The 25,554-nt window shown below is 43.4% G+C and overlaps 1 protein-coding gene across 2 annotated transcripts in view; it reads left to right on the top strand.

Annotated features, from left to right (window-relative positions):
- RGS12 (regulator of G protein signaling 12) overlaps positions 1-25,554 on the top strand; it is a 163,588-nt gene that overhangs the window by 90,829 nt on the left and 47,205 nt on the right. For both annotated transcript variants that reach the window (XM_065404923.1, XM_065404924.1), the window contains exons 4-6: positions 1,419-1,588; positions 12,804-12,896; positions 18,934-19,077. In XM_065404923.1, the coding sequence (XP_065260995.1) occupies positions 1,419-1,588; positions 12,804-12,896; positions 18,934-19,077 (407 nt within the window). The remainder of the gene's footprint in view (positions 1-1,418; positions 1,589-12,803; positions 12,897-18,933; positions 19,078-25,554) is intronic.

Raw genomic sequence — 25,554 nt, 5'->3', positions numbered from 1 at the left:
AACTGTAAGCATTCACAGAATGTTACCAGGGAGGTCCTGGACTTTAATCTCTTACCTACCAACCAAAATTTGACCTCCAGGACATCTTTTCTTCTTTTCCCTATATCACTGGTACCTGCATGTTACCACAACCACCAGATCCTCCGCAGGTGGTTGTAATTGGCCTGTTTGTTAGGTATGTTTGTTAGGTGTACTGGGGTTATTGTTGTTGTTTTTCACCTACAAGTTCATCCTTGCAATGAACAACACCTATCCTCTCTTAGCCTCTATAGTTGCAGCTACCCTTTTTGGTGTTCTTAAATCACAGCAACATCATATTACAGCTTTTAACATAGTTTATATATATCTGCGGCGTAATGAGAATATTTTGTCAACATTGTTTTGTGGTATGTAGTTGGACTAGTGGTTTCTTATTTTAAATGTTCATTTTTTCCTAAGTTCAGATAGAAAATATTTTTAGCTGTACTTCTTACCTTTGTTTTTCCAAAGAGAGTGAAACATTCTATTTAGAAACACTTGAATATTGTAGTAAACTAGGTTACTGTTCCTTATTAGCCTTCCAGAGAATTTTTTAGGGGCAGTATCACGTTAAGAAGAATGCAGCATCCCCTAAGAAGGGGAGGCTGAATAGTAGCAGCCTCTAAGAAGACCCTTACTATGGGTTATTTGCCCCACACGGATTTGGAGGTCATTGGGGCCCCAAGGTTTCTTGCAGTTCTTTTGCTGCTGTATGTAGAGCAGGGGTGAGTCCCTGCTAGTGTCAGAAAGTTCACTGACCAAGATTGGAGCGTATACTGCAATACTCTGCCTGTCCAAGGATGAGAAGGTACCTCTGGGGCCGATTTATTATCTACCCCCCTCCTCAGTTGCATCCTTTCCCACATTTTCCATATTCAGTAGTCAGTATCCCAACCACACAAATCAACTCATAGAGCTTGGAACTGCACATAAGGCTTTGCTGCCTGGCGTTACTGACACTTCCTGATGAATTATGGATTCCTCTTAAAGGACCATTCCTATTGGGAAATTCTGTGGAGAACTGCAGCCCCCCTGATGATCGTGAAAGTGTGGGGTACTCCTGGGGCATATGTGCCCAAAGTTCTGGTTCAGAGTAGTGGGGATTGGAGACTGTCTCCCCTGCTCCTGGCCCCTTGGTGCTCTAGGCAGTAGTTGCTTCAAAGAAGTGGATTATTGCCCTTACAATAGTTAATTATCTTTGTAATTGGATAGGAAAGAATTTTGAGAGAAGGTTATTTTTCAGTGCAGTTGGTCCTAAAAGAGCGAAGAGTGTTTTGTGAAGTCTGCGTTATTGTGAACATCAATAGGTGTCATGAAAAGCCTACTAAAAAGTTACTAAGGAGTGGAGAATAGAAAAAAAAATAATTCTATTGGCAGGTGTCTTTGTGCTTTTTCAACAGAGCTAAACAGTAGTGATTTAAAAGACTGTATCAGTGATAATAGCCTCAGTAGCAATGCTAGTCTTCCCAGTGTACAGAGCTGTCGACGACTCCGAGAAAGAAGAGTTGCAAGCTGGGCCGTTTCATTTGAACGCCTTCTTCAGGATCCTGTTGGCGTTAGATTTTTCTCTGTAAGTAGTGAGGGGCAAGAAGGGGGCTTCCAAAACATCTAATATCACTGCAAAGATTTTTTCCTGTGAATGTTTTCTGTTTTTCTTGGCACTGTCCTTAGGTTTTAGAGTTAAGAGATCATTGCAACACAAAAGGATTGACACTTCAAGCATATTTATTAGCAAAAACTAAACTGTCTTTTCAGCTGGACCAAGTTTAAAGAAAATCTGCAGGTTCCTACATACTGCAGTACAATGGATGTCCAATACTCTTTTAGCTGATGGCAATGAAAATTTTACTCTTATCCTTTGTGTCTGAATATTTAGTAAGGCTTCCATATCTCCTATGTCAGTGGCATTCAACTGGATTTGCAACCGTAGGCAAGATAATATTTTTACAGTTGTAAATGTCTATCTAAATAATTTTTAAAGAATTGATAGACTATTCAGCTATTTGCATGATCAAAACTTTGTTTTATCCACATGGAAGTTTTTCAATTGATGTGCAAGTCTGTCTAGTTATACTGGACAAGTGCATTTCCCAAGTGTGAATTAAACCTCACAGCACCCTTGTGAGGGAATATGTAATGTTATCCCCATTTTAAAAATAAGGAAATTGTGAGGCACTTATTTGACTTGGTCACAGTCACACAAAGTCTGATGCAGAACACAGATCTGAATCAAGAAAATGAGTTAATGTCAAAACTATTTTCACAAGCAAACTAGATAGAAATTTAAGGAGGGGGTGTTAAATTCTGCAGAAAGCCAGGGAAAGACCCTTCCCATCCAAAACAGTCCTTTCTGTTCCTTGGGCTTTTAATTATCCTAGCAACAACTAGGATCTCTGGAAAAGATTTGTGGAAATGATGGACATTTTTACCAGTTAATGGAAATTTCTTTAATACATTTTTGCAACGTTTGTATAAAATTATGAGTGATCTTCTCTAATTTGCTTAACCTAAATGAAGTAATTGTACTAAGAAAGTGTTTGCAAAATGACATCAGAAGATAGCCAGACAGAAAAAGCAGAATCTACAGGGTCTGTGTATAGCTGCATCAGGAAATAAAGGAGAGATCTGAATCTATGTATGGACTTAATGATTAAGTCTCATGAGTAAGAGAGAAGTCATTGCAGAGATCTGCTAAGCCTTTAATGGCAAAATGTACACTTTCTGTCTCCCTAGCATCCCATTACAAAGTAATATGTCCTGTTGTTTTAAAATAAGAAAGTACAGTGTGCTAATCCTCCAGGGCCTAAGTTTGAAGAGCATAGATTTGCACACACCTGACTTGCAGAGTCCTTGATGCATGCACACAAGCTGCAGTTCTTCTCCAAGGAGTGTCCTTGTGGGTGCTCCACTTCCTGTTGGTGCGTCTCTGCGTCTTTGATTGGAGAATTTCAGCAGCAGTGTTCGTCTGGGTCGCGCATGCGCTGTCCCTGTCTTGCGCTGTTGTCAGTGCCTATTTTGCGCCGCGACCTGATCTCCCTCAGTTCCTTCTCAACCGTCCTCGGCCTGAGAGAGAGCTCCCAGCAGTGTGATAGCTGATGTCTTTATTTACTGTGTAGAATAGTTAGAGTAGTTTGTTTACTAGTTAGATTTACCTACCCTTTTTCTTCCTCCTCTATTTTTCTCAATTTTTAAAAAAAATTATTTCCTACCCTTACCATAGTTCGGTTCACCGGGTTTCAAGTGCTTCCTTTCCTGCCAGGAAGCTATCACGGTATTGGATGGTCACTCTTAATGTGTCCAATGCTTAGGTTAGACACATATCCCACAAAAGTGTTCTCACTGCAGCAACTTAAAGGCTTACACCAGGAAGGACAGAAACCTGCATCTAAAACTTATCCTTATGGAAAAGTCTCTGCGCCTGGCATCTCATTCCAGCCAGCAGATACCCTCCTAAAAAGTAACAAGGAAAAGAACAGCATCTTCTCCCTCAAAAGAGCCACCAAAAAAGAAGTGGTCTCCGGCTTATTCGATATCCTTGGTACTGACCACACTGCAGCTGAGTATGTATGAGGCACCAGGATTCTCCAGCACGGCCCACACCGTACCATCTGCCAAACACAAGTGGGCAGTCTCTGAGTCAAGAGGCAAACAAAAGCCCATCTCCTCTGTTGTGGTACCGGTGGAACCGCTGAAAGACGCGGACCGAGACTCTCCTTGTGGTGTATGGTGCCACCACCTGACAACACAGAGCACCTAGGCATTGGCACTGACATCCACAGCTGCAATGACGCCATCGGCATCGACCACTTCGGCGCCAGAACCATTAGCATTACACCATTTCCTGCAACATAAGGACTTATTGGTATCATCGATACCTGAATACCTTCAGCACTGACGTATTCCCTGGTGTACATGGTACCAGGCCAACCTGATTCACCGGTGGCCCTTCCATTTTTCAGTGAGGAAGAGGATTTTCATAGATTCATGGATTCTAGGACTGGAAGGGACCTCGAGAGGTCATCGAGTCCAGTCCCCTGCCCTCATGGCAGGACCAAATACTGTCTACCATCCCTGATAGACATTTATCTAACCTATTCTTAAATATCTCCAGAGATGGAGATTCCACAACCTCCCTAGGCAGTTTATTCCAGTGTTTAACCACCCTGACAGTTAGGAACTTTTTCCTAATGTCCAACCTAAACCTCCCTTGCTGCAGTTTAAGCCCATTGCTTCTTGTTCTATCCTTAGAGGCTAAGGTGAACAAGTTTTCTCCCTCTTCCTTATGACATCCTTTTTGATACCTGAAAACTGCTATCATGTCCCCTCTCAGGCTTCTCTTTTCCAAACTAAACAAACCCAATTCTTTCAGCCTTCCTTCATAGGTCATATTCTCAAGACCTTTAATCATTCTTGTTGCTCTTCTCTGGACCCTCTCCAATTTCTCCACATCTTTCTTGAAATGCGGTGCTCAGAACTGGACACAATACTCCAGTTGAGGCCTAACCAGCGCAGAGTAGAGCGGAAGAATGACTTCTCGTGTCTTGCTCACAACACACCTGTTAATCATGTTTGCTTTTTTTGCAACAGCATCACACTATTGACTCATATTTAGCTTGTGGTCCACTATAACCCCTAGATCCCTTTCTGCCGTACTCCTTCCTAGACAGTCTCTTCCCATTCTGTATGTGTGAAACTGATTGTTCCTTCCTAAGTGGAGCACTTTGCATTTGTCTTTGTTAAACTTCATCCTATTTACCTCAGACCATTTCTCCAATTTGTCCAGATCATTTTGAATTATGACCCTGTCCTCCAAAGCAGTTGCAATCCCTCCCAGTTTGGTATCATCCGCAAACTTAATAAGCGTACTTTCTATGCCAATATCTAAGTCGTTAATGAAGATATTGAACAGAGCCGGTCCCAAAACAGACCCCTGCGGAACTCCACTTGTTATGCCTTTCCAGCAGGATTGGGAACCATTAATAACAATTCTCTGAGTACGGTTATCCAACCAGTTATGCACCCACCTTATAGTAGCCCCATGTAAATTGTATTTGCCTAGTTTATCGATAAGAATATAATGCGAGACCGTATCAAATGCCTTACTAAAGTCTAGGTATACCACATCCACAGCTTCTCCCTTATCCACAAGACTCGTTATCCTATCAAAGAAAGCTATCAGATTGGTTTGACACGATTTGTTCTTTACAAATCCATGCTGGCTATTCCCTGTCACCTTACCACCTTCCAAGTGTTTGCAGATGATTTCCTTAATTACTTGCTCCATTATCTTCCCTGGCACAGAAGTTAAACTAACTGGTCTGTAGTTTCCTGGGTTGTTCTTATTTCCCTTTTTATAGATGGGCACTATATTTGCCCTTTTCCAGTCTTCTGGAATCTCTCCCGTCTCCCATGATTTTCCAAAGATAATAGCTAGAGGCTCAGATACCTCTTCTATTAGCTCCTTGAGTATTCTAGGATGCATTTCATCAGGCCCTGGTGACTTGCAGGCATCTAACTTTTCTAAGTGATTTTTAACTTGCTCTTTTTTTATTTTATCTGCTAAACCTACCCCCTTCCCATTAGCATTCACTAGGTTAAGCATTCCTTCAGACTTCTCGGTGAAGACCGAAACAAAGAAGTCATTAAGCATCTCTGCCATTTCCAAGTTTCCTGTTACTGTTTCTCCCTCTTCACTGAGCAATGGGCCTACCCTGTCTTTGGCCTTCCTCTTGCTTCTAATGTATTGATAAAAAGTCTTCTTGTTTCCCTTTATTCCCATAGCTAGTTTGAGCTCATTTTGTGCCTTTGCCTTTCTAATCTTGCCCCTGCATTCCTGTGTTGTTTGCCTATGTTCATCCTTTGTAATCTGTCCTAGTTTCCATTTTTTATATGACTCCTTTTTATTTTTTAGATCATGCAAGATCTCGTGGTTAAGCCAAGGTTGTCTTTTGCCACATTTTCTATCTTTCCTAACCAGCGGAATAGCTTGCTTTTGGGCCCTTAATAGTGTCCCTTTGAAAAACTGCCAACTCTCCTCAGTTGTTTTTCCCCTCAGTCTTGATTCCCATGGGACCTTACCTATCAGCTCTCTGAGCTTACCAAAATCCGCCTTCCTGAAATCCATTGTCTCTATTTTGCTGTACTCCCTTCTACCCTTCCTTAGAATTGCAAACTCTGATTTCATGATCACTTTCACCCAAGCTGCCTTCTACTTTCAAATTCTCAATGAGTTCCTCCCTATTTGTTAAAATCAAGTCTAGAACAGCTTCCCTCCTAATAGCTTTTTCAACCTTCTGAAATAAAAAGTTGTCTGCAATGCAGTCCAAGAATTTGTTGGATAGTCTGTGCCCCGCTGTGTTATTTTCCCAACATATATTTGGATAGTTGAAGTCCCCCATCACTACCAAATCTTGGGCTTTGGATGATTTTGTTATCATCCACCTCTTCCACCTGGTTAGGTGGCCTGTAGTAGACTCCTAGCATGACATCACCCTTGTTTTTTACCCCTTTTAGCCTAACCCAGAGACTCTCAACACTTCCGTCTCCTATGTCCATTTCCACCTCAGTCCAAGTGTGTACATTTTTAATATATAAGGCAACACCTCCTCCCTTTTTCCCCTGTCTATCCTTCCTGAGCAAGCTGTACCCATCCACACCAACATTCCAATCATGTGTATTATCCCACCAAGTTTCAGTGATGCCAACAATGTCATAGTTGTATTTATTTATTAGCACTTCCAGTTCTTCCTGCTTATTACCCATACTTCTCGCATTTGTATATCGGCATCTAAGATACTGGTTTGATCTTGCCTCCCAGTTTTGCCCTGACCCTCCTTTCTCTCTGCCATTATAGCCCACACTCCCTCTTGTTTCCGACCCATCTCCCAGGTCTCCATGTTCCCCACTTACCTGTGGGCTTTGCTCACCTGTCCCCGTCAAACCTAATTTAAAGCCCTCCTCACTAGGTTAGCCAGTCTGGATAATGAGGAGGAGGGTGTTTTCTCATTGCACCACTCCTCTCCTGTCCAACCTACTTCCGCACTAGGACCACCTGTACGGCTGAGACCTCATCCCGGTCCCAACACCCACACCTGGCATGGCATGCCTCCACCTGTGCCATTCCCCACACAGTGGCCTTATTGGGACATCAGGGTGGCATACTTGAGGCAATATCCCAAGCCCCTAAGTCCGTACAGGGAAAGGCTTAGGTCTCTCCCACCATCCTCTGTGGCTGCAGAGCCCATTGAGGAGAGCTTTGAGGAACAACAGGAAGCCCTGGAACAGGACACAACACCACCTGCCAATATTTCCTCTTCTTCCCCAGACAAGGCCATAATGCCTCAGCTGTGGACGATTTCAAACACTTTCAAGAACTCTTCAGGAGAGTTGCGAACTGCCTGGAGATCCCGCTAGAGGACGTCCCAAAGTCCCATATTCTGCAAACTTAATTGGCTTCAAAAATAGTGCTTCCGATAAATGATGCACTCATGGAATCAGCCAAAACCATATGGCAGACTCCAGCAACAATAACATCCACCTGCAAGAGAGCTGATACAAAGTATTATGTCCCCTCAAAAGGGATAGACTTTTTATTTTCCTACACAGCACTGAACTCTCTGGTCGTCAACCAGTATGATAGACAACATCGATATAGATCTACGCCAAGGAGTGGAAATGGCTAGAACTTTTTGGCCGGAAGGCCTACTCTTCAGCAACCTTGCAATTTTGAATTGCCAATTACTCAGCATTGATGGCAAAGAACGACCACATAAACTACTTCAAACTTGCAGAATTTATTAATGATATTCCAGAAGATAAAAGGGATGAATTCAAATCCATCTTAACTGAGGGTCAATTTCTGGCCAGAACCTCCCTACAGGCATCCCTAGATGTGGCAGCCCTGGCAGCATGATCACAGCCACTGCCATTGTTATGTGCCAAGTGTCGTGGCTTCATTTGTCTGGTTTCCCCAGGGAAGTATAGTCTGCAGTGGAGGACCTCCTCTTTGATGGCCAGAAACTGTTTGCCTCAAAGACAGACAAAGCCCCCCACACCCTGAAGGACTCTTGGGCAACTCTCTGCACCTTGGGGATATACACACCTGAAATCAAAAGAGAACAGGGTACATATTCTCCCTACCAGCACGCAAGATCGCCCCATACGCTCAACAGAGACACAGCGACAGGCAGAGACCTTTGAGGCGTCGACCACCTCTGCCTCAATCATCTATATCTCAGCCGTCCTCTGCTAAACAACAATTTTGAGGATTTGGTTGAGGGTCCGAGCAACCTCCCCCACCCACCATGCCATCGTCCATCCCCCGTTTTGGCCACTGTTTGACTCCTTTCTATTCAACGTGGCTTTCCATCACCACAGACAAATGGGTCCTTGAAATAATCCATACAGACTATGCAATACCATTCATCTCCATCCCCCCTACTCACTCTTTCTCCCCATCTTTCTTCATGGACCTTTCTCACAAACAGCTTCTATGGCAGGAAGTAAACCATGTGTTACCTCTGGGTGCAGTATAAACAGTACCAGCTCAACACAGAGGGGGAAGGGCTTTTATTCCCACTACTTCTTAACCCAGAAAATGAATGGAGGATGGAGACCTATTCTAGACCTCAGAAATATCAACAGATTCATAAGGATCCAACGGTTCCGGATGGTCACACTAGCAACAACAATACCAGCACTGGAACAGGGGGACTGGTTTTCAGCTCTCGACCTCCAAGATGCCTATTTCCACATAACCATACACACTGCTCACAAGAGGTTTCTCAGATTTACTCTGGGAACAGAACATTACCAATACAAAGATCTGCCTTTCGGTTTCTTGATGGCACCATGAGTGTTCTCCAAAATTCTCGCGGAGGTGGCAATGCATCTCTGCAAACAAGGTGTAATAATAATCCCCTATCTGGAAGATTGTCTATTAAAAGCTCCCACTCAGGCAGACGCCCTCAACGTTACACACAGGACACTCAACCTCTTCCTGAGACCGGGTTTACAGAAAAACATACAAAAATCAACTCTAAATCCCGTACAGAAGTTAGACTTCATTGGGGCCCATCTTGAGTCTCTGGAAGCCAGAGAGTCATTACCAATGAACAGGTTCATCACTCTAACCAACCTCATCTGTTTGTCACTGAACAGTCCTCGCATATCAGCACGAACCTGCCTCAAACTATTAGGACATATGGCAGCAACCACAATTATGGTATGACATGTGCATCTTCACATATGGTATCTTCAGGGCTGGCTAAGAACCATCTACATACCACACAAACACAGCCTAAATAGACACCTTGCAATGCTGATCAAAGTCAAAGATTCTCTACGCTGGTGGACACAACCCAACAATGTGTGTATGGAAGTCTCTTTCACTCAGACTCCACCTTCAATAATAATCACAACCGATACCTCCTTGATAGGCTGGGGAGCCCATCTACAACACCACATGATTTGGGGCAGGTGGTCTCTTTGTGAGACCTGCCTCTGGAAATTTCCACTACATGCGTCTGACAAAGTGGGTATTCACCCACGAAAGCTTATGCTCCAATACGTCTGTTGGTCTATAAGGTGCCACAGGACTCTTTGTCGCTTTTTACAGATCCAGACTAACACGGCTACCCCTCTGATACTATCTTAGCCTTGTACCTCCCAGGTCATCAAAATACTACAGTGGATATGCTGAGCAGAGAATTTTCCCAGGATCACGAATGGGAACTAAATAACATGGTCCTACAAAACATATTCAGACACTGCGGGGTCACCCATCCATCGACTTCTTTGCAACATCCCAGAACAACAAATGCCCACAATTCTGCTCGAGAGCAGGTTTGGGGCCGCAATCCCTGTGGGATGCCTTCCTCCTCCAATGCGATGCATACCTGTTATATGCGTTCCCTCCGATCCCCCTGTTATCAAGGGTGATACACAAAATATGTACTGACAAGGCCAAAGTGATATTGATAGTCCCAACATGGCCCAGACAGACTTGGTACTTGTACCTATTGCGGTTGGTGGTAAGTCACCATGCACTCTTCCACCTCTGCCAGACACTCTATCACAGGATGACGGATGGGTTCATCACCCGAACCTAGAGAGACTTCACCTGAAAGCATGGCTCCGACACGGTTCCATCATGACAAGCTAGCCTGTTAGGACTGGGTTAAAGACCTATTGCTAAACAGTAGAAGGACAACCACGCACAATACTTACTTTCACAAATGGAAGAGGTTCCACATACAGTGCCAGAACAAATATATTAGGTGCCATTTCCATACCCCTACCCTTGATATTCGACTATATCTTGAGACTAAAGACATCAGGGAGCTCTTCATTAGCTCAATCAAGGTACATCTTGCGGCTATTACCGTTTTTCACCACAAGATCAATGGGACATTGATATTTGCCCATCCAAGCACCAAACATTTCCTTACGGGTATCAAGAATGTTTACCCCGAAGTGCATGTACCTACTCCGCCTTGGGATTTGAACTTAGTGTTACGTCGCCTCACCGGACCCCCATTTGAACCCTTAGCAACATGCTCTCTGATACATCTATCGATTAAAGTGGTGTTCTTAGTGGCTATCCCATCAGCCCGCTGAATGGGTGAGTTAGGGGCCCTCCTGGGACACTCGCCTTACACCATCTTTTTTCAGGACAAGGTCGCACTAAGACCCCACCCAAAATTTCTATCTAAAGAATCTCCCTCCTTCAATGTAAACCAACCAGTCCATCTTTCCCCATTCTTCCCTAAACCTGATGGGAACATTCAGGACTCAGTATTACATACCCTAGATGTCAGGCGTGCACTAGCGTTCTACTTTGACAAAAGTAAGCCTTTCAGAAAATCTCGGCGGCTTTTCATTTCCACTACGGGAAATGGCTACAAGGCTCCGCTATCTCTACACAGAGACCATCTAAATGGATCTCTGGGTGCATCCACCTCTGTTATCAGCAAAAGAACCTGCAACCTCCATCGGGGATCAGAACTCACTCTACCAGATCCCTTTCAACTTCATGATTTTGTTGTTTAGAAAAGCTACTGGATATATGTAGAGCAGCCACTTGGGCTTCTGTACACACGTTTACAAAACACTACACAATAGACCAGAGTTCAAGATCAGATGCATTGCTAGATCTTAGTGTTATCACTTACATAGGCAATTCTGAAACCCCTTCCATCCAATGTAGGGCACTGCTCGACAGTCACCTGAAGTGGAACACCCACAGGGACAGTCCTCGAAGAAGAAGAAGAAGAAGAAGAGAAGGTTACTCAGCCTATGCAGTAACTTATGTTCTTTGAGATGGGTGTCCCTGGGGGTTTTCCACTACCCACTCTCCTCCCCTCTACTTCGGAGTTCAATTTCCAGACTGAGAAGGAACTGAGAGGGGTTGGGTCTCATGAACTATATAGGTGCCGACAACAGCGCGAGACAGGGACAGCCCATGCACAACCCGGACGGACACTGCTGCTGAAATTCTCCAATCAAAGGCGCAGGGATGCACCAACACCTGAATTGGAGCACCCATAGGGCCATCCTTTTCAAAGAACCTCAGTTACTGCACAGGGTGAGTAACCTTCTCTTCATACACAAACTCTGTGTTATACGTTTGATATTAGGAAATAAAAAGAAAAAATGTCCTGGCTAAATAAGCACAAACTAGAACTTCTTTCCATCCTAAATAGAGTAACGCTTTAATGAACACATTAACAAAGAACCCATCCAGAGGGAGGGGGTGAAAGTAAAATGCTTTTTTAATATATAAAAAAGTGCTTTGTCTTTAGTTGGATGTTCGTTTCTTGCCATTGCTTCTATTTTGCTCAGCCTAGCAGCCTAAAGTTCTCAGCATTTGTGTATAAAGAGTGACTTTCTTTTTAGTTTTAAATGACCCTTAAGTCTTTCTGAGTTCAGTATTAGTCTTACTGAAAAATTATGCAGTGTGGGAACCATTGAGTAGATTGTAAACCAGTTTCTGATGTGCTTTAATATTGGTTTAAAAGTCAAAAAGAAATGTTTATATTTAAGAATTAAACTCTTTAAATATTAATTCTTTTATGATAAAGAATTATTATTAAATCAGGTTGGAAATTGGTTTCACGGGCTCTTCTACTGGGCATTCACACTGCTAATGTCACAGATTACCTCTCTTTTCAGCAAAGTGGCAGCCTCAAGTGCTAGATTCAGAAAGGTTTTATTCTAATTAAAAATTTTAAAAAAATATAATAAGGCTGATACCAATTTAAGCAACTAGCAAAGGATATAAGTGAGGACCACTTACATGATTAAAAAGTGCGCTCTAGGGAAACATTTTCACTGTCTCCATTGTATCCTGTTAGAATGTCAGTTAAAGATAAGCAACTTCCCTACAGTGTAACTATTTTAGTATAACTAAAAATTATTTAAATCCTTATTAAAATCTTGTTCATTAGTCTGTGAACCAGTTTCACAATGCAAAGTTCTAAACAGTCTTCGTACATTGAAATATGTTTATTGTAACTTGATTCAGTATTGCAAATTGAACATGTTCTAAATAAATGGAAAGGGTCAGTGTTTGGCAAATCTGATCCTAAATTTAGGAATTATTTTTAAAAAAGGCCTGATTCAGAGAGCAATAATAACATTTTCATTACTTAAAAAAAAATCCCAACATTATGCAAACTCCAACGTCTCCTCCCCTCTTCTCCCCCTATAAATATGTTGTTTTAAAATGTAAGCAACTTGTCTTTATTTTGTGACATGTGTTTTATATGCTTATTTTTTTCTCCTAGGAATTTCTACGGAAAGAATTTAGTGAAGAAAATATTTTATTCTGGCAGGCCTGTGAATATTTTAACCATGTACCTGCACATGACAAAAAAGAGGTAAAATAATGCTATATATTCAGGTATAAAGTTGCTAGCTAAAAGCTGGTCTCCTCCAAGGCAATTGAGATAATTTGGACTGTTCTTGGTCTTCGTCTTGCGGTTCTATCTGAGCTGGGCTGGGGACACAGTCATTTTGTTTCAGGGGTCTCTCCTGGGGATCTCAGTTCCATGAGAGTATCTCCCAGAATCCAATTATAGTTCTATTTAGGACTCTGTGAAAGGCCTTTCTATTCCATTTAGTCCTTATTTGAGTCCTTATTTAGTCCTTATTTTGTGGGACACCCTACTTTTTGTAGGATCATAGAAATGTAGGACTGGAAGGAACCTCAAGAGGTTATTTAGTCCAGTCCCCTGTGCTGAGGCAGGATCAAGTAAACCTAGATAATCCCTGATAGATGTTTGTCTAACCCAGGGGTGGGCAAAGTTTTTGGCCCCAGGGCCACACCGGGTTTGCGAAACGGTATGGAGGGCCAGGTAAGTAAGGTTGTGCCTCCCCAAACAGCCTGGCCCCCGCCCCCATCTGCCCCCTCCCACTTCCCACCCCCTGACGGCCCCCCTCAGAGCCACCAACCCATCCAAACCCCACTGCTCCTTATCCCCTGACCGCCCCCTCCCGGGACTGCCCCCCCGGGACCCCGCCCCCTATCCACCACCACCCCCGCTCCCTGTCCCCTGACTGCCTGACCCCTATCCATACCCCTGCCCCCCTGATAGGACCCCTGGGACTCCCACGCCTATCCAACCCCCCCCGTCCCCCATCCCCTGACACCCCCCCAGAACCTCCACCCCATCCAACAGCCCCCTGCTCCCTGTCCCCTGACTGCCCCCCAGAACCTCCTGCCCCTTATCCAACCCCCCCGCTCCCCGCCCCCTTACCATAACGCTCAGAGCAGCAGGACTGGCTTATTGGAAAGCCTGGGAGGTGGGCAGGTGCAAGCCACGCAGCCCGGCAGGAGCGGCGGGCCAGAGTACTCCCCGCACGGCAGCATGGCTGTGGGGGAGAGGGGACAGCAAGGGAGGGGCCAGGGGTTAGCCTTCCCGACCGGGAACTCAGGGGCCGGGCAGGACAGTCCTGCAGGCTGGATGTGGCCCACAGACCATAGTTTGCTCACTTCTGGTCTAACCTGTTCTTAAAAACCTCCAGTGATGAGGATTCCATAATCTGCCTTGAAAGCCTATTTTAGTGCATAAGTATAGTTACAGCTAGAAAGTTTTTGTAACATCTAACCTAAATCTCCCTTTCCATTGATGAAGCTGATTACTTCTTGTCCTACCTTCAGTGGATATGGACAACAGTTGAGCACTGTCCTCTTTATAACTGCCCTTTAACATATTTGAAGACTGTTATCATTTCTCCCCTCGGTCTTACTTTCTAAAGACTAAACATACCGAGTTTTTTTTAACCTTTCCTCATAGGTGAGATTTATTAAGCCTTTTTTCATTTTGGTTGCTCTCCTCTGGACTCTCTCCAGTTTGTCAACATCTTTCTTAAAGTGTGTCACCCAAAACTGGACACAGTACTGTGGTTGAGGCCTCACCAGTGCAGAGTAGAGCAGGACCGTTACCTCCCATGTTTTACATATGATACTTCCATTAAAATACCCCAGAATGATATTCGCTTTTTTCACAACTGCATCACAGTGTTGACTCATATTCAATTTGCGACTACTCACTCTAACCGCTAGATACTTTTTGGCAGTACTACCACCTAGCCAATTATTCCCCATTTTCTAGTTGTGCATTTGATTTTTTTTTTCCATCTTAAGTGCAGTACTTTGAACTTGTCTTTATTGAATTTCATCTTGTTGATTTCAGACTGATCCCTCAATTTATCAAGATCATTTTGAATTCTAAGCCTATCCTCCCAAGGGTTTTCAATCCCTCCCAGCTTGGTATCATCAGCAAATTGTAAAGCATACTCACCACTCCATTATCCAGGTCATTAATGAAAATATTGACTAGTACCAGATGTAGGTCAGTCCCCACCAGGACCCCACTAATTCCCCCCAGCAAACCACTGATAACTATGCTGTATCTTTAAATCAGTGTTACACTCACCTTATAGTAATTTAAGCTATACCACATTTCTCTTGTTGGTTTATGAGAATATCATGTGGGATTGTGTCAAAAGCCTTTCACTAGTACTTCCTTTTTTTTCTGAAACCACCTCAGGGCACTGAAGCTGATTTAGTTTAATTTCCTTTCCTTGTATTCAGAATTTAGTTGTTTATAAAATAAGCAAGTGAAAAATAGAAAGATCAAGATTTTTTTTTACTGCAGATATTCAAGTATATGGTTAAATTTTACTGCCTTCTCTAATTTAAGTCTTAGTGCTTTTTTAAAAAAAATCACTAAGTCACAAGCTTTTATTATACTTTTGAAGCAACATTTGACAGGCTTGACATTTATTATTATTGTACTTTGAATATTTTAAATTTTATTGTAAATTCTCTTGATTGGAACATTTAATTACTTAGCAACTGCCCTGACACAAAATGTTAAAGGGAATAAAAATTTTGGCAACCTAAAAATTTACAAAAAGAGATGTTTACTAAAATTGCAATAAACAGTAGCTTCTAGATTTTTAAATCTCAACAAAGGAAAACAAAAGGAGTAATGTAGGTGGGCAAAAGACATCAATGTTTATTTGAAAGATTGAAAAACTAAGCTTCTTCCTTTTCTCTAGATACCAAATTAAGGTTCCCCATATACTGAGATACATAATTGCTTCTCTTTTTCATTTGGTAACAAGAGTGTACAGAAATAGCATATTTAACATACACTTGGATTGTTACAAACACATCAGAAGCAGGAACCATACTAGTGAGTAGGGCCACTGGCTGATGGAGGTGCTAAAGGAGTACTCAAGGAAGACAGTGCTATTGTGGAGAAGCTAAATGAATTCTTTGCATTGGTCTGCACTGCAGAGAATGTGAGGGAGATTCTCACACTTGAGCCATTCTTTTTAGGTGACAGATCTGAGGAACTGTCGCAAATTGAGGTGTCAGTGGAGGAGGTTTTGGGACAAATGGATAAATTAAACAGTAATAAGTCACTAGGACCAGATGGTTAACACCCAATAGTTCTGAAGCAACTCAACTATAAAATTGCAAAACTACTAACTGTGGTATGTAACCTATCACTTAAATCAGCCTCTGTACTAGATAACTGGCGGATAGCTAATGTGACACCAATTTTTAGAAAAGGCTCCAGAGGCTATCCCGGCAATTACAGGCAGGTAAGCCTAACTTCAGTACCAGACACAGTGGCTGAAACTATAGTAAAGAACAGAATTATCAGACACCTAGCTGAACACAATATGTTGGGGAAGAGTCAACACAGCTCAGAAAGCCTTTGACAAGGTCCCTCACCAAAGGCTCTTAAGCAAAGTAGACAGTCATGGGATAGGAGGGAAGGTCCTCTCATGGATCAATAACTGGTTAAAAGGTAGGAATAAATGGTCAGTTTTCAGAATAGAGGTAAATAGCGGGGTCTCACAAGGATCTGTACTGGAATCTGTGGTGTTCAACACATTCATAAATCATCTGGAAAAGGTGATGAACAGTGAGATGGCAAAGTTTGGAAATGATACCTAATTACTCAAGATACACTGCTACCTCGATATAACGCGACCCGATATAACACGAATTCGGATATAACGCAGTAAAGCAGTGCTCCGGGGGGGCGGGGCTGCGCACTCCGGTGGATCAAAGCAAGTTCGATATAACACAGTTTCACCTATAACGCAGTAAGATTTTTTGGCTCCCGAGGACAGCATTATATCGAGGTAGAGGTGTAGTTAGATCCAAAGCTAAGTGTAAAGAGTTACAAAGGGCTTTCACAAAACTGGGTGACTGGGCAACAAAATAGCAGATGAAATTCAAAGTTGATATATGTAAAATAATGCACATTGGAAAATATCCCAACTCTACATACAAAATGATGCGGTCTAAATTAGCACTTATCACTCAAGAAAGAGATCTTGGAGGTATCATGGCTAGTTCTCTGAAAATATCTGCTTAATGTGCAGTGGCAGTCCAAAAAGCTAACAGACTGTTAGGAACCAATAGAAAAAGAATTGATAATAAAACAGAAAAGATCATAATGCCTCTATAAAAGTCCATGGAACACCCACACCTTGAATATTGCATCCAGTTATAGGTTTCAGAGTAGCAGCCATGTTAGTCTGTATCCGCAAAAAGAACAGGAGTACTTGTGGCACCTAAGAGACTAACAAATTTATTAGAGCATAAGCTTTCGTGGGCTACAGCCCACTTCTTCGGATGCATATAGAGTGAAACATATTGAGGAGATATATATACACACATACAGAGAGCATGAACAGGTGGGAGTTGTCTTACCAACTCTGAGAGGCCAATTAAGCAAGAGAAAAAAACTTTTGAAGTGATAATCAAGATAGCTCAGTACAGACAGTTTGATAAGAAGTGTGAGAATACTTACAAGGGGAGATAGATTCAATGTTTGTAATGGCTCAGCCATTCCCAGTCCTTATTCAATCCTGAGTTGATCGTATCTAGTTTGCATATCAATTCCAGCTCAGCAGTCTCTCGTTGGAGTCTGTTTTTGAAGTTTTTCTGTTGTAAGATAGCCACCCGCAGGTCTGTCATTGAATGACCAGACAGGTTAAAGTGTTCTCCCACTGGTTTTTGAGTATTATGATTCCTGATGTCAGATTTGTGTCCATTAATTCTTTTGCGTAGAGACTGTCCGGTTTGGCCAATGTACATGGCAGAGGGGCATTGCTGGCACATGATGGCATATATCACATTGGTAGATGTGCAGGTGAACGAGCCCTTGATGGTATGGCTGATGTGGCTGGGTCCTCTGATGGTGTCACTAGAGTAGATATGGGGACAGAGTTGGCATCGGGCTTTGTTACAAGGATAGGTTCCTGGGTCAGTGTTTTTGTTCAGTGATGTGTGGTTGCTGGTGAGTATTTGCTTTAGGTTGGGGGGTTGTCTGTAAGCGAGGACAGGTCTGTCTCCCAAGATCTGTGAGAGTAAAGGATCATCTTTCAGGATAGGTTGTAGATCTCTGATGGCCTAATCACATCAGCCATGTATTCTCACACTTCTTATCAAACTGTCTGTACTGTACTGAGCTATCTTGATTATCACTTCAAAAGTTTTTTTCTCTTACTTAATTGGCCTCTCAGAGTTGGTAAGACAACTCCCACCTGTTCATGCTCTCTGTATGTGTGTATATATATCTCCTCAATATGTTTCACTCTATATGCATCCGAAGAAGTGGGCTGTAGCCCACGAAAGCTTATGCTCTAATAAATTTGTTAGTCTCTTAGGTGCCACAAGTACTCCTGTTCTTTTTGCATCCAGTTATAGTTGCCCCATCTCAAAATAGATATTAGAATTGGAAAAGGTAGAGAAAAGGGTAGCAAAAATTATTAAAGGTATGGAACTGCTTCCATATGAGGAGAAATTAAAGACTGGGACTTTTCTGCTTAGAAAAGAGACGACTAAGGAGGAATATGATAGAAGTCTATAAAATCATGAATGGTGTGGAGAAAGTAAATAGGGGAACATTATTTACCCCTTCACATAACACAAGCAGTAGGAATCACACAATAAATTTAATAGGCAGCAGGTTTAAAGCAAAAAAGGAAGTAGTTCTTTACAGAACACACAGTCAACCTGTGGAACTTATGACTAGGGAATGTAGTGAAGGCCAAAAGTCTAAGTGGGTTCAAAAAAGAATTAGATAAGTTCATGGTGGATCGGTGCAGCAATGGCTACTAGCCAGGGATGGATGGAACCCCATGCTCTGGACGTCCCTAAACATCTGACTGCAAGAAGCTGGGACTGGGTTACAGGGCTTGGATCACTTGAATAAGTGCCCTGTTCTGTTTGATCCCTCTGAATCATCTGGCATCTGCCGCTGTCGGAAGACAGGGTACTGAGCTAGATGGAACATTGGTCTGACCAACATGGTCATTATTATGTTCTTATGTCTTGTTTTGTAAAAATAAATTAATGCTGATAAGATTTCTGTTTTGTAGCTTTCTTACAGAGCTCGGGAGATCTTCAGCAAGTTTTTGTGTAGCAAAGCTACAACCCCAGTTAATATTGATAGCCAGGCACAGTTGGCAGATGATATTCTCAGTGCTCCACATCCAGATATGTTCAAAGAACAGCAGCTTCAGGTAGCTACTAAATATTTAACTGCTTTTTATTAACATATGGAATTTACTTTTTCCTTTAATGTGTTATATATTTGTTTATGTATTTTTAAACATACAAACATTTTCACTTGCTGCACTTTTTGTCACATATAGAAAGAAAATAGATGATAGCAAATATAAAAACAGGCTATGTAATCTAGTAATTGTACCTTGGAATTCCCACACAGGAGTTTGCATGGGGGAATTTGCATAAAGGTGTGTGTGTGTGTGTGTGCGCGCGCGCGCATTTGTTGTATGAGACTACTAACTGTTAACACATCAAACAATCTGAAAATCTTAATTCAATTGAAATGTTACTTTAGCAATAAGGGATCGTTTAATGCTACTTGGATGCATTTCTGCCATTTTCAACACAAATGGTTCATGAAAGTATTTGTCTTTAGGGACTTTTGCTCTTACTTTGATGAAATGGTCAAATAAGGGGCCTGTTAAAGCTCTTTGTCTCTGAAAAATCTCTAAAGGTCGATGCAATTTAAGTATGATAACCTTTAGAATTCAGAACAAAACAGTTATTGAACAATTGGGAATATTTTCTACAGAGTCTGCTGGTCTAATTTTCTTACTCTTCTGATGTGTTGCATTTGTGCTACTACATGTCTATTATAACAGTGGGTAGGCCCTAGAAACAATTTTAAAACAGGAATTCTCAGGAACCTCAGCTATAACTTGACCAGCTAAAATTAAGCTAAAGGTGTTTCCCTGCATCTTAGTCCTAGCTCCGACAAAGCCTTACTTTGTATTCTTTCAGGGAATGTGGATTGGCAGATACTGTATCTTCCTCTAACTGGAAAGTGCCTAGCACATGTTGGGCACAACATTATAAATTACTAGCAACCTGTCAAATATGGAATTGAGACCTTTTAAAATGTGATTTCTGCTGTAACTTGTTGTATATTCCTCTGTGAATATACCTTTGGCATAGTAATAGATTATCCTGTCTTAAATGGAAACTATTTTCTGCAAAGGCTTTTTATTCCATACTTAAGCTGGCCCATCCAGGTTTGAAATAGTAAACATTTATTGTTGTGGTTTATTATTAATTATTTTGATTTTTTTCATGACCCAAATACTGGAGTTGAACACAAATGGAGGAGACCTTCTAGTGCATTGTTTCCTCAACCTTTTTGTGCTGGCGACCCCGTTTGGAATAAATAAATAAATAAATTAAAGTGTGACCTCCCTACTAGAAAATCTTGTGACCCCCTACCTTAGGCTGCGGGCTTTGGGCTTCAGCTGCCCCATGCGGCATGGGGCTTCAGCTGTCCTGTGCGGCTCGGGGCTGAAACATGTATATTAGCTTCCCGGGGTCCCCTGTGACGCGGGGCCCCAGGCAATTTCCCTGCTTCTGACCCCCTAATGCTGGCCCTGCTTGCGACCCGCACCCCACCCCAAACCTATTCCGTGACCGCCAGGTTCAGAAACACTGCTCTACTGGGTCATACTGTAATCCGTTCCCTTGTAATGTATATTCTTCACATTACAGAGGATTGATTATATGACACACTCCTTTCTAATCCAAATGATCCTATGATTCCTGCTGTTCCAGAACAGAATCCAGGACAGGAGAAGATATTTGATGAAGCAACCTTTCCTAACTGGGATAAAGATAGTCTTAAAATATCTAGTTAGGTCTCTGCTTTTGTGTTTTAGTAGCCTAAGAACAGACATTTCAGGGGCCAAAGACAACATAGCCCATTTGAAGATATACTGTAGTACACATACTTCTAGCATAAAAATGACCTGAATTAAAAGATATTGGTAGCCTATAGCCACTTCTAAGAATATAAATAATTACTCTGCATTCTGCTTCCTCTGGGGTTATAGAGTTTGTCATCTTAGCATTTTGCATATTTTTTTCCAAAAGGATTTTGTTTCTGACTGCCAGAATCTCCCTTCCTCGATTACTGATTGTCACCGTGCCTCCGTGGGTCACAACTGAGAATACCAAATTCAGGACAAGCTGCTGGGAAAAAGGGCAGACATACCTCAAAACCGGTGGTTATTCTTCCATGAGCTATACCAGTCCAGCAACAAAAGTAAACTTCTGTCTCACCACACTGGCTAACAAGAAGTCAGAAATGCAGCCTCCTTAGGTATTCCAGTCCTGGATTCGACACTAGACTTCATGATGAGTGGTTATTTAAAACCAATTTAATCAAACAAATGGGTTCTTCTGATCCCAAAGGACCAACCACATACCCAGCCCAATATATAACTCAGATCTTAGCCAATAATCACACTGTTGCCAATCCTTTAGTATCTAATATCTAAAGGTGTATTTATAAAAAAGAAAGAAAGAAAGGTGAGAGTTAAAATTGGCTGAAAGAGTCAAATATATACAATAATTGCAAAGTTTTTGGGTCAGGCTTGTAGCAGTGATGGAATAAACTTCTGGCTTGTTAAGTCTCTGGTTACTTCCAAATCAATGGAAGGTCCTCAGTCCTTTGGTTAGAATGCTCCCATTAGTATAAGTCCATAGTCCAGAGGTTTGAGCAGGAAAGAGGCAAAATGGAGATGTTTCCAGGGCCTTTTATAGCTTCTGCCAAGTGAATGGAAACCCATTGTTCTAGCTTGTGGAAAATTACAGGTAACAAGATGAGGTCTGGAGCCACATGGGCAAGTCACAAGTCCATGCATGCTTTGCCTAATCATAGCAGAGGCCATTACCCATACTCTAGTTAGAATGTCCTCAGGAAAGTCTATTAAACGTAGATAGGCGTCTTCCATGGTCTATTGTGAGTTAAGAGTTCTTTGATGGGACATTCAACTTGAATAGTTCCTTCACAATGTGCTGGCTAAATGTCTTGTTGGTGTTACCTCAGGAGCAAACATTTGCAATACAGGTACATAGTTAATATTCATAACTTCAGATACATGCATGATACATGCATACAAAGTGATACATGCATACAAATAGCATAATCATATTCAGCAAATCAAAACTTTTCTATTAACAGCTTACTTGACACATTTTGTGTAAGATTTGTTGCAATTATATAACAGTGGTAGCAACAATGATCCACCTGGCCATGTTTTAATCATATAATGTCACACTGTTAAACCTCCCGGCCGGTGCATGTAGCAAGAGCTTCTCTGCAGTAAACAGAAGCAGTCCTACAAGGAGCAGAGAGGTCTACTTAGGTTGTTAAAAAAAATAAAATAAAAAAGCTATATTTCTCTTATTCCTCTATACATAAAAGTGATAACATCAACTGTGCTTTGCACATATAAACAAAATATGCTGCAATTCAACCAAAGATGTTACATTTCCTTTTTCTGAAATATACCCCTGGAAGATACTTAAAGGCCTTGAAAATGCTATATCTGGACATGTAAGTAATTTCTTAGGTGATACTACATTCCTGACACACGGGGAACATAATCTGCTCTACTGTTTTACTCCTCATCCTCAGGATTAAAACTCATTAATGACTGCAGCTGTTTGAGTGCCATTTTCTCTAGGCGATGTACAACAGAGATTCTGAATTCTTGTATTGATGGGGTTAATAATGAGAATTCACTTTGCTCCAGTATCTGATTAGTCTAGTTATAGGCTTTCTGGAGGAATGGCTTCTAAAGCATACTGTTGGGTATAATGAGAGTAATGTTAAATTCAGGCAAGCTGGGGATGGAGCACATGTTAGGGAAATAATAATGCAGGGCAAATGGTAATCAACTGAAGATAAAGTAGCTTAAACTCAAAGCACTGCATTAAGACTACAGTGACTGTGCAGTAAAGCAAAGGGGTTGGCATGTTTTGAGCGCACTCTCTCTCGCTGTCTGTTATCACTGCGACAAGGCTGCTTGTATGCCTGCTGGGAGATTAAAGGAAAGTTGTTACAGAATATAATGCAGGATTTAGCAGGGCATAGATAGCAATTTCCCCTTCTTCTTCAAGTGGTTGTTCATGTCAATTCCAATCAGGTGTGCGCGCGCGTGCACAGCAGCCAGAAAACTTTTCCCCTAGCAGCATCCGTTCGGTGGGCCTGGCCACCCCCTGGAGTCGTGCCTTCGTGGCGCTCAATATAGAGCCCTGCCGACCCACCACCCCCTCAGTTCCTTCTTACTGCCAGTGACGGCTAGCTGGAACAACCGGTTGCTCTTGCTTTGCAAGCGCGTTTGGGCAGTGTCCACTCTTAGTGTTTATAGTTAGTTCTCAGTAGTTTACTAGTGTTAATTTAGTATTAGTAGTTAGGACATAAATTTCCTTTTGGGGTCTACCGCCCCACACCAACGCTTAGCCCCAGCACCGGGGTATGCCCCGGTTCCCAGGGTTCAAACTCTGCGAGGACTGTGGAAAATTTATGCCTAAGAGCGACACGCACTCTTCCTGTCTGCGGTGTCTTGGGGGGAGCCACCCGAAGGAGAGGTGCAGAATTTGCAAAGGATTTTGCCCTAGGACCTTAAAAGACCGGGAGCAAAAGCTCAAGATCCTTCTCGTGGAGGCTGCATTCCGGACACAATCTGACCCGGGGTCAGCAGAACCCACGCCCAGCACTTCCTCATAGCAGTGCGCTGGCACTGATGATGCGTGAGCCTTTTCCGAGAAAGGACTCCAAGGAGTCGCAGCACCGCCATGGCTCTGCCCATAGACAAACTTCTGTGAGGCACCGGTCTCAGTCCCTGGTGCCCCAGAAAAAGAAAAGGCCAGAGAGGGGTTGCTTTCCCCCTTCCAAGCCCAAGGAGCCTGCAGCAGGGAGACTCGAACCGGGCCACATCACCTTGGCCCCTCTGCCTCTCAGGGTCTTGTTGACTCCTGCCCCCTTGGGGGTCCGGTTGAGTCCAAACCCTCACCACTCTCCGGACTGACATGGCAGAGAGCTCCAGCTCCCCTCTACGTTGGAGGCATTCAAGGTGACTCGGAACCTTATGCGCCTCACGGAGCCATCCTCCCCATAGAGGAGGGACAAGTCACTGGTGACAGCCTGTCCTCTGATCCCATCAAGGGGCAAGCCAGCGATGATGGCACGCCAATCTCCTTCTCTAGCACACCTTTCCCCGGCATGGTCCACCCACGTGGGGGAACCGCACCGGTCCCCCCGTTCCCAGCACCACTCGCTGGCACCACGGGGGACCGCTCCTCTGTGGTCCTCTTTTTTGGAGACCTCAGAGTCGGAGGCAGAATCCTACCACTCTGATAGGACCAGGAACAGAAGGTCCCAGCGTGACTGCCAGCCCTATCCGGCACCGTGGCCACCCCAGTGGAAACCCCCAACTTGGTGGCCCTTCCCGACGACCTGGGCATATCATCAAGGCCAGGGACAAAACCAGGGCTTAAGGTCCAGATCTGCATTGGTAGCGTCGGCTTCCTTCGTTCCTCTGCAGGAATCGGTGGCACCAATGCCCCTCTCTTCACCTGTGGCGCTGACACCGCTGGCATCAGTGACCTCAATGCTGCTGGCATCGGTGACCTTGGCACTGACAACATCGGCAACAACAATCTCAGTTCCGGCGACCCCGGCACCACATGCTGCTGACATGGCGGTGCAGCAATACAAGTTGCCACGTGTCCCCCCGGGCACTGAGGGGAGTGAGCAGGGCCCGTTTCCTCCTCATCCTCCCCAGATGAGACCATGGCAGGGACATTGACAGCCCCAGCCTTGGAAGACAACAGGGTCCTACAGCAGCTGCTGCGACGGGTGGCCCAGAACCTGGGGATCCAGGCAGAGGAGGAGAGGATGCTGACCCCATGGTAGACATCCTCGCCCTCTCCGGGCCAACCCGCATTGCCCTGCCATTACTTAAGACCATCGCTGACACCATATAGACCTCGTGGCAGACTCCAGTCTATTTTGCCCCTACGGCCAAGAGAAACGAAAGGCAGTACTTTGTTTCCTCAAAAGGATATGAACACTTATATACTCACCCACTCCCCGATTCCCTAGTGGTTGATGCAGCTAATCAGCGTGAGCGCCAGGACTACCAGGGGCCATCCCCTAAAAATAGGGATGCTAAAAAATTAGACCTATTTGGGAGGAAGGTCTACTCCACTGGGGGGTTGCAGCTCTGCATATCGAACCAGCAGGCCATCGTGAGCAGATACTCGTATAACACCTGCACCTGGATGGCCAAATTTGCAGAGCTGCTGCCGCAGGACTCCCATGCAGAATCCTCTGCACTGGTGGAGGAAAGGAAACTAATTGCACGAGCTTCCCTACAGGCGGTGTTGGATGGGGCAGATGCTGCCTCCCGCGCAATGGCCACAGGGGTGGCAATGAGGAGGAGTTCCTGGTTGCAGGTCTCAGGTCTTCCTTGCGAGGTCCAACAGACCATTGAGGACCTCCCCTTTGAGGATTCGGCCCTTTTTTCCAAGAAAACAGATAAAAGACTCCACAGTTTAAAGGACTTGAGGGCCACCCTTTGAGGGTGCGGTCGAGGATGGTGCCCCAGGACAAAAACTGGATCTACCCCGCCTTACCTTTTCATCCCGACTATCCC

This window comes from Emys orbicularis, chromosome 5 (genome assembly GCF_028017835.1).
Source record: "Emys orbicularis isolate rEmyOrb1 chromosome 5, rEmyOrb1.hap1, whole genome shotgun sequence".
NCBI lineage: Eukaryota > Metazoa > Chordata > Testudines > Emydidae > Emys > Emys orbicularis.
Note: the sequence above shows the minus strand (reverse complement) of the source record. Positions and strands in the feature narration are given on the sequence as shown.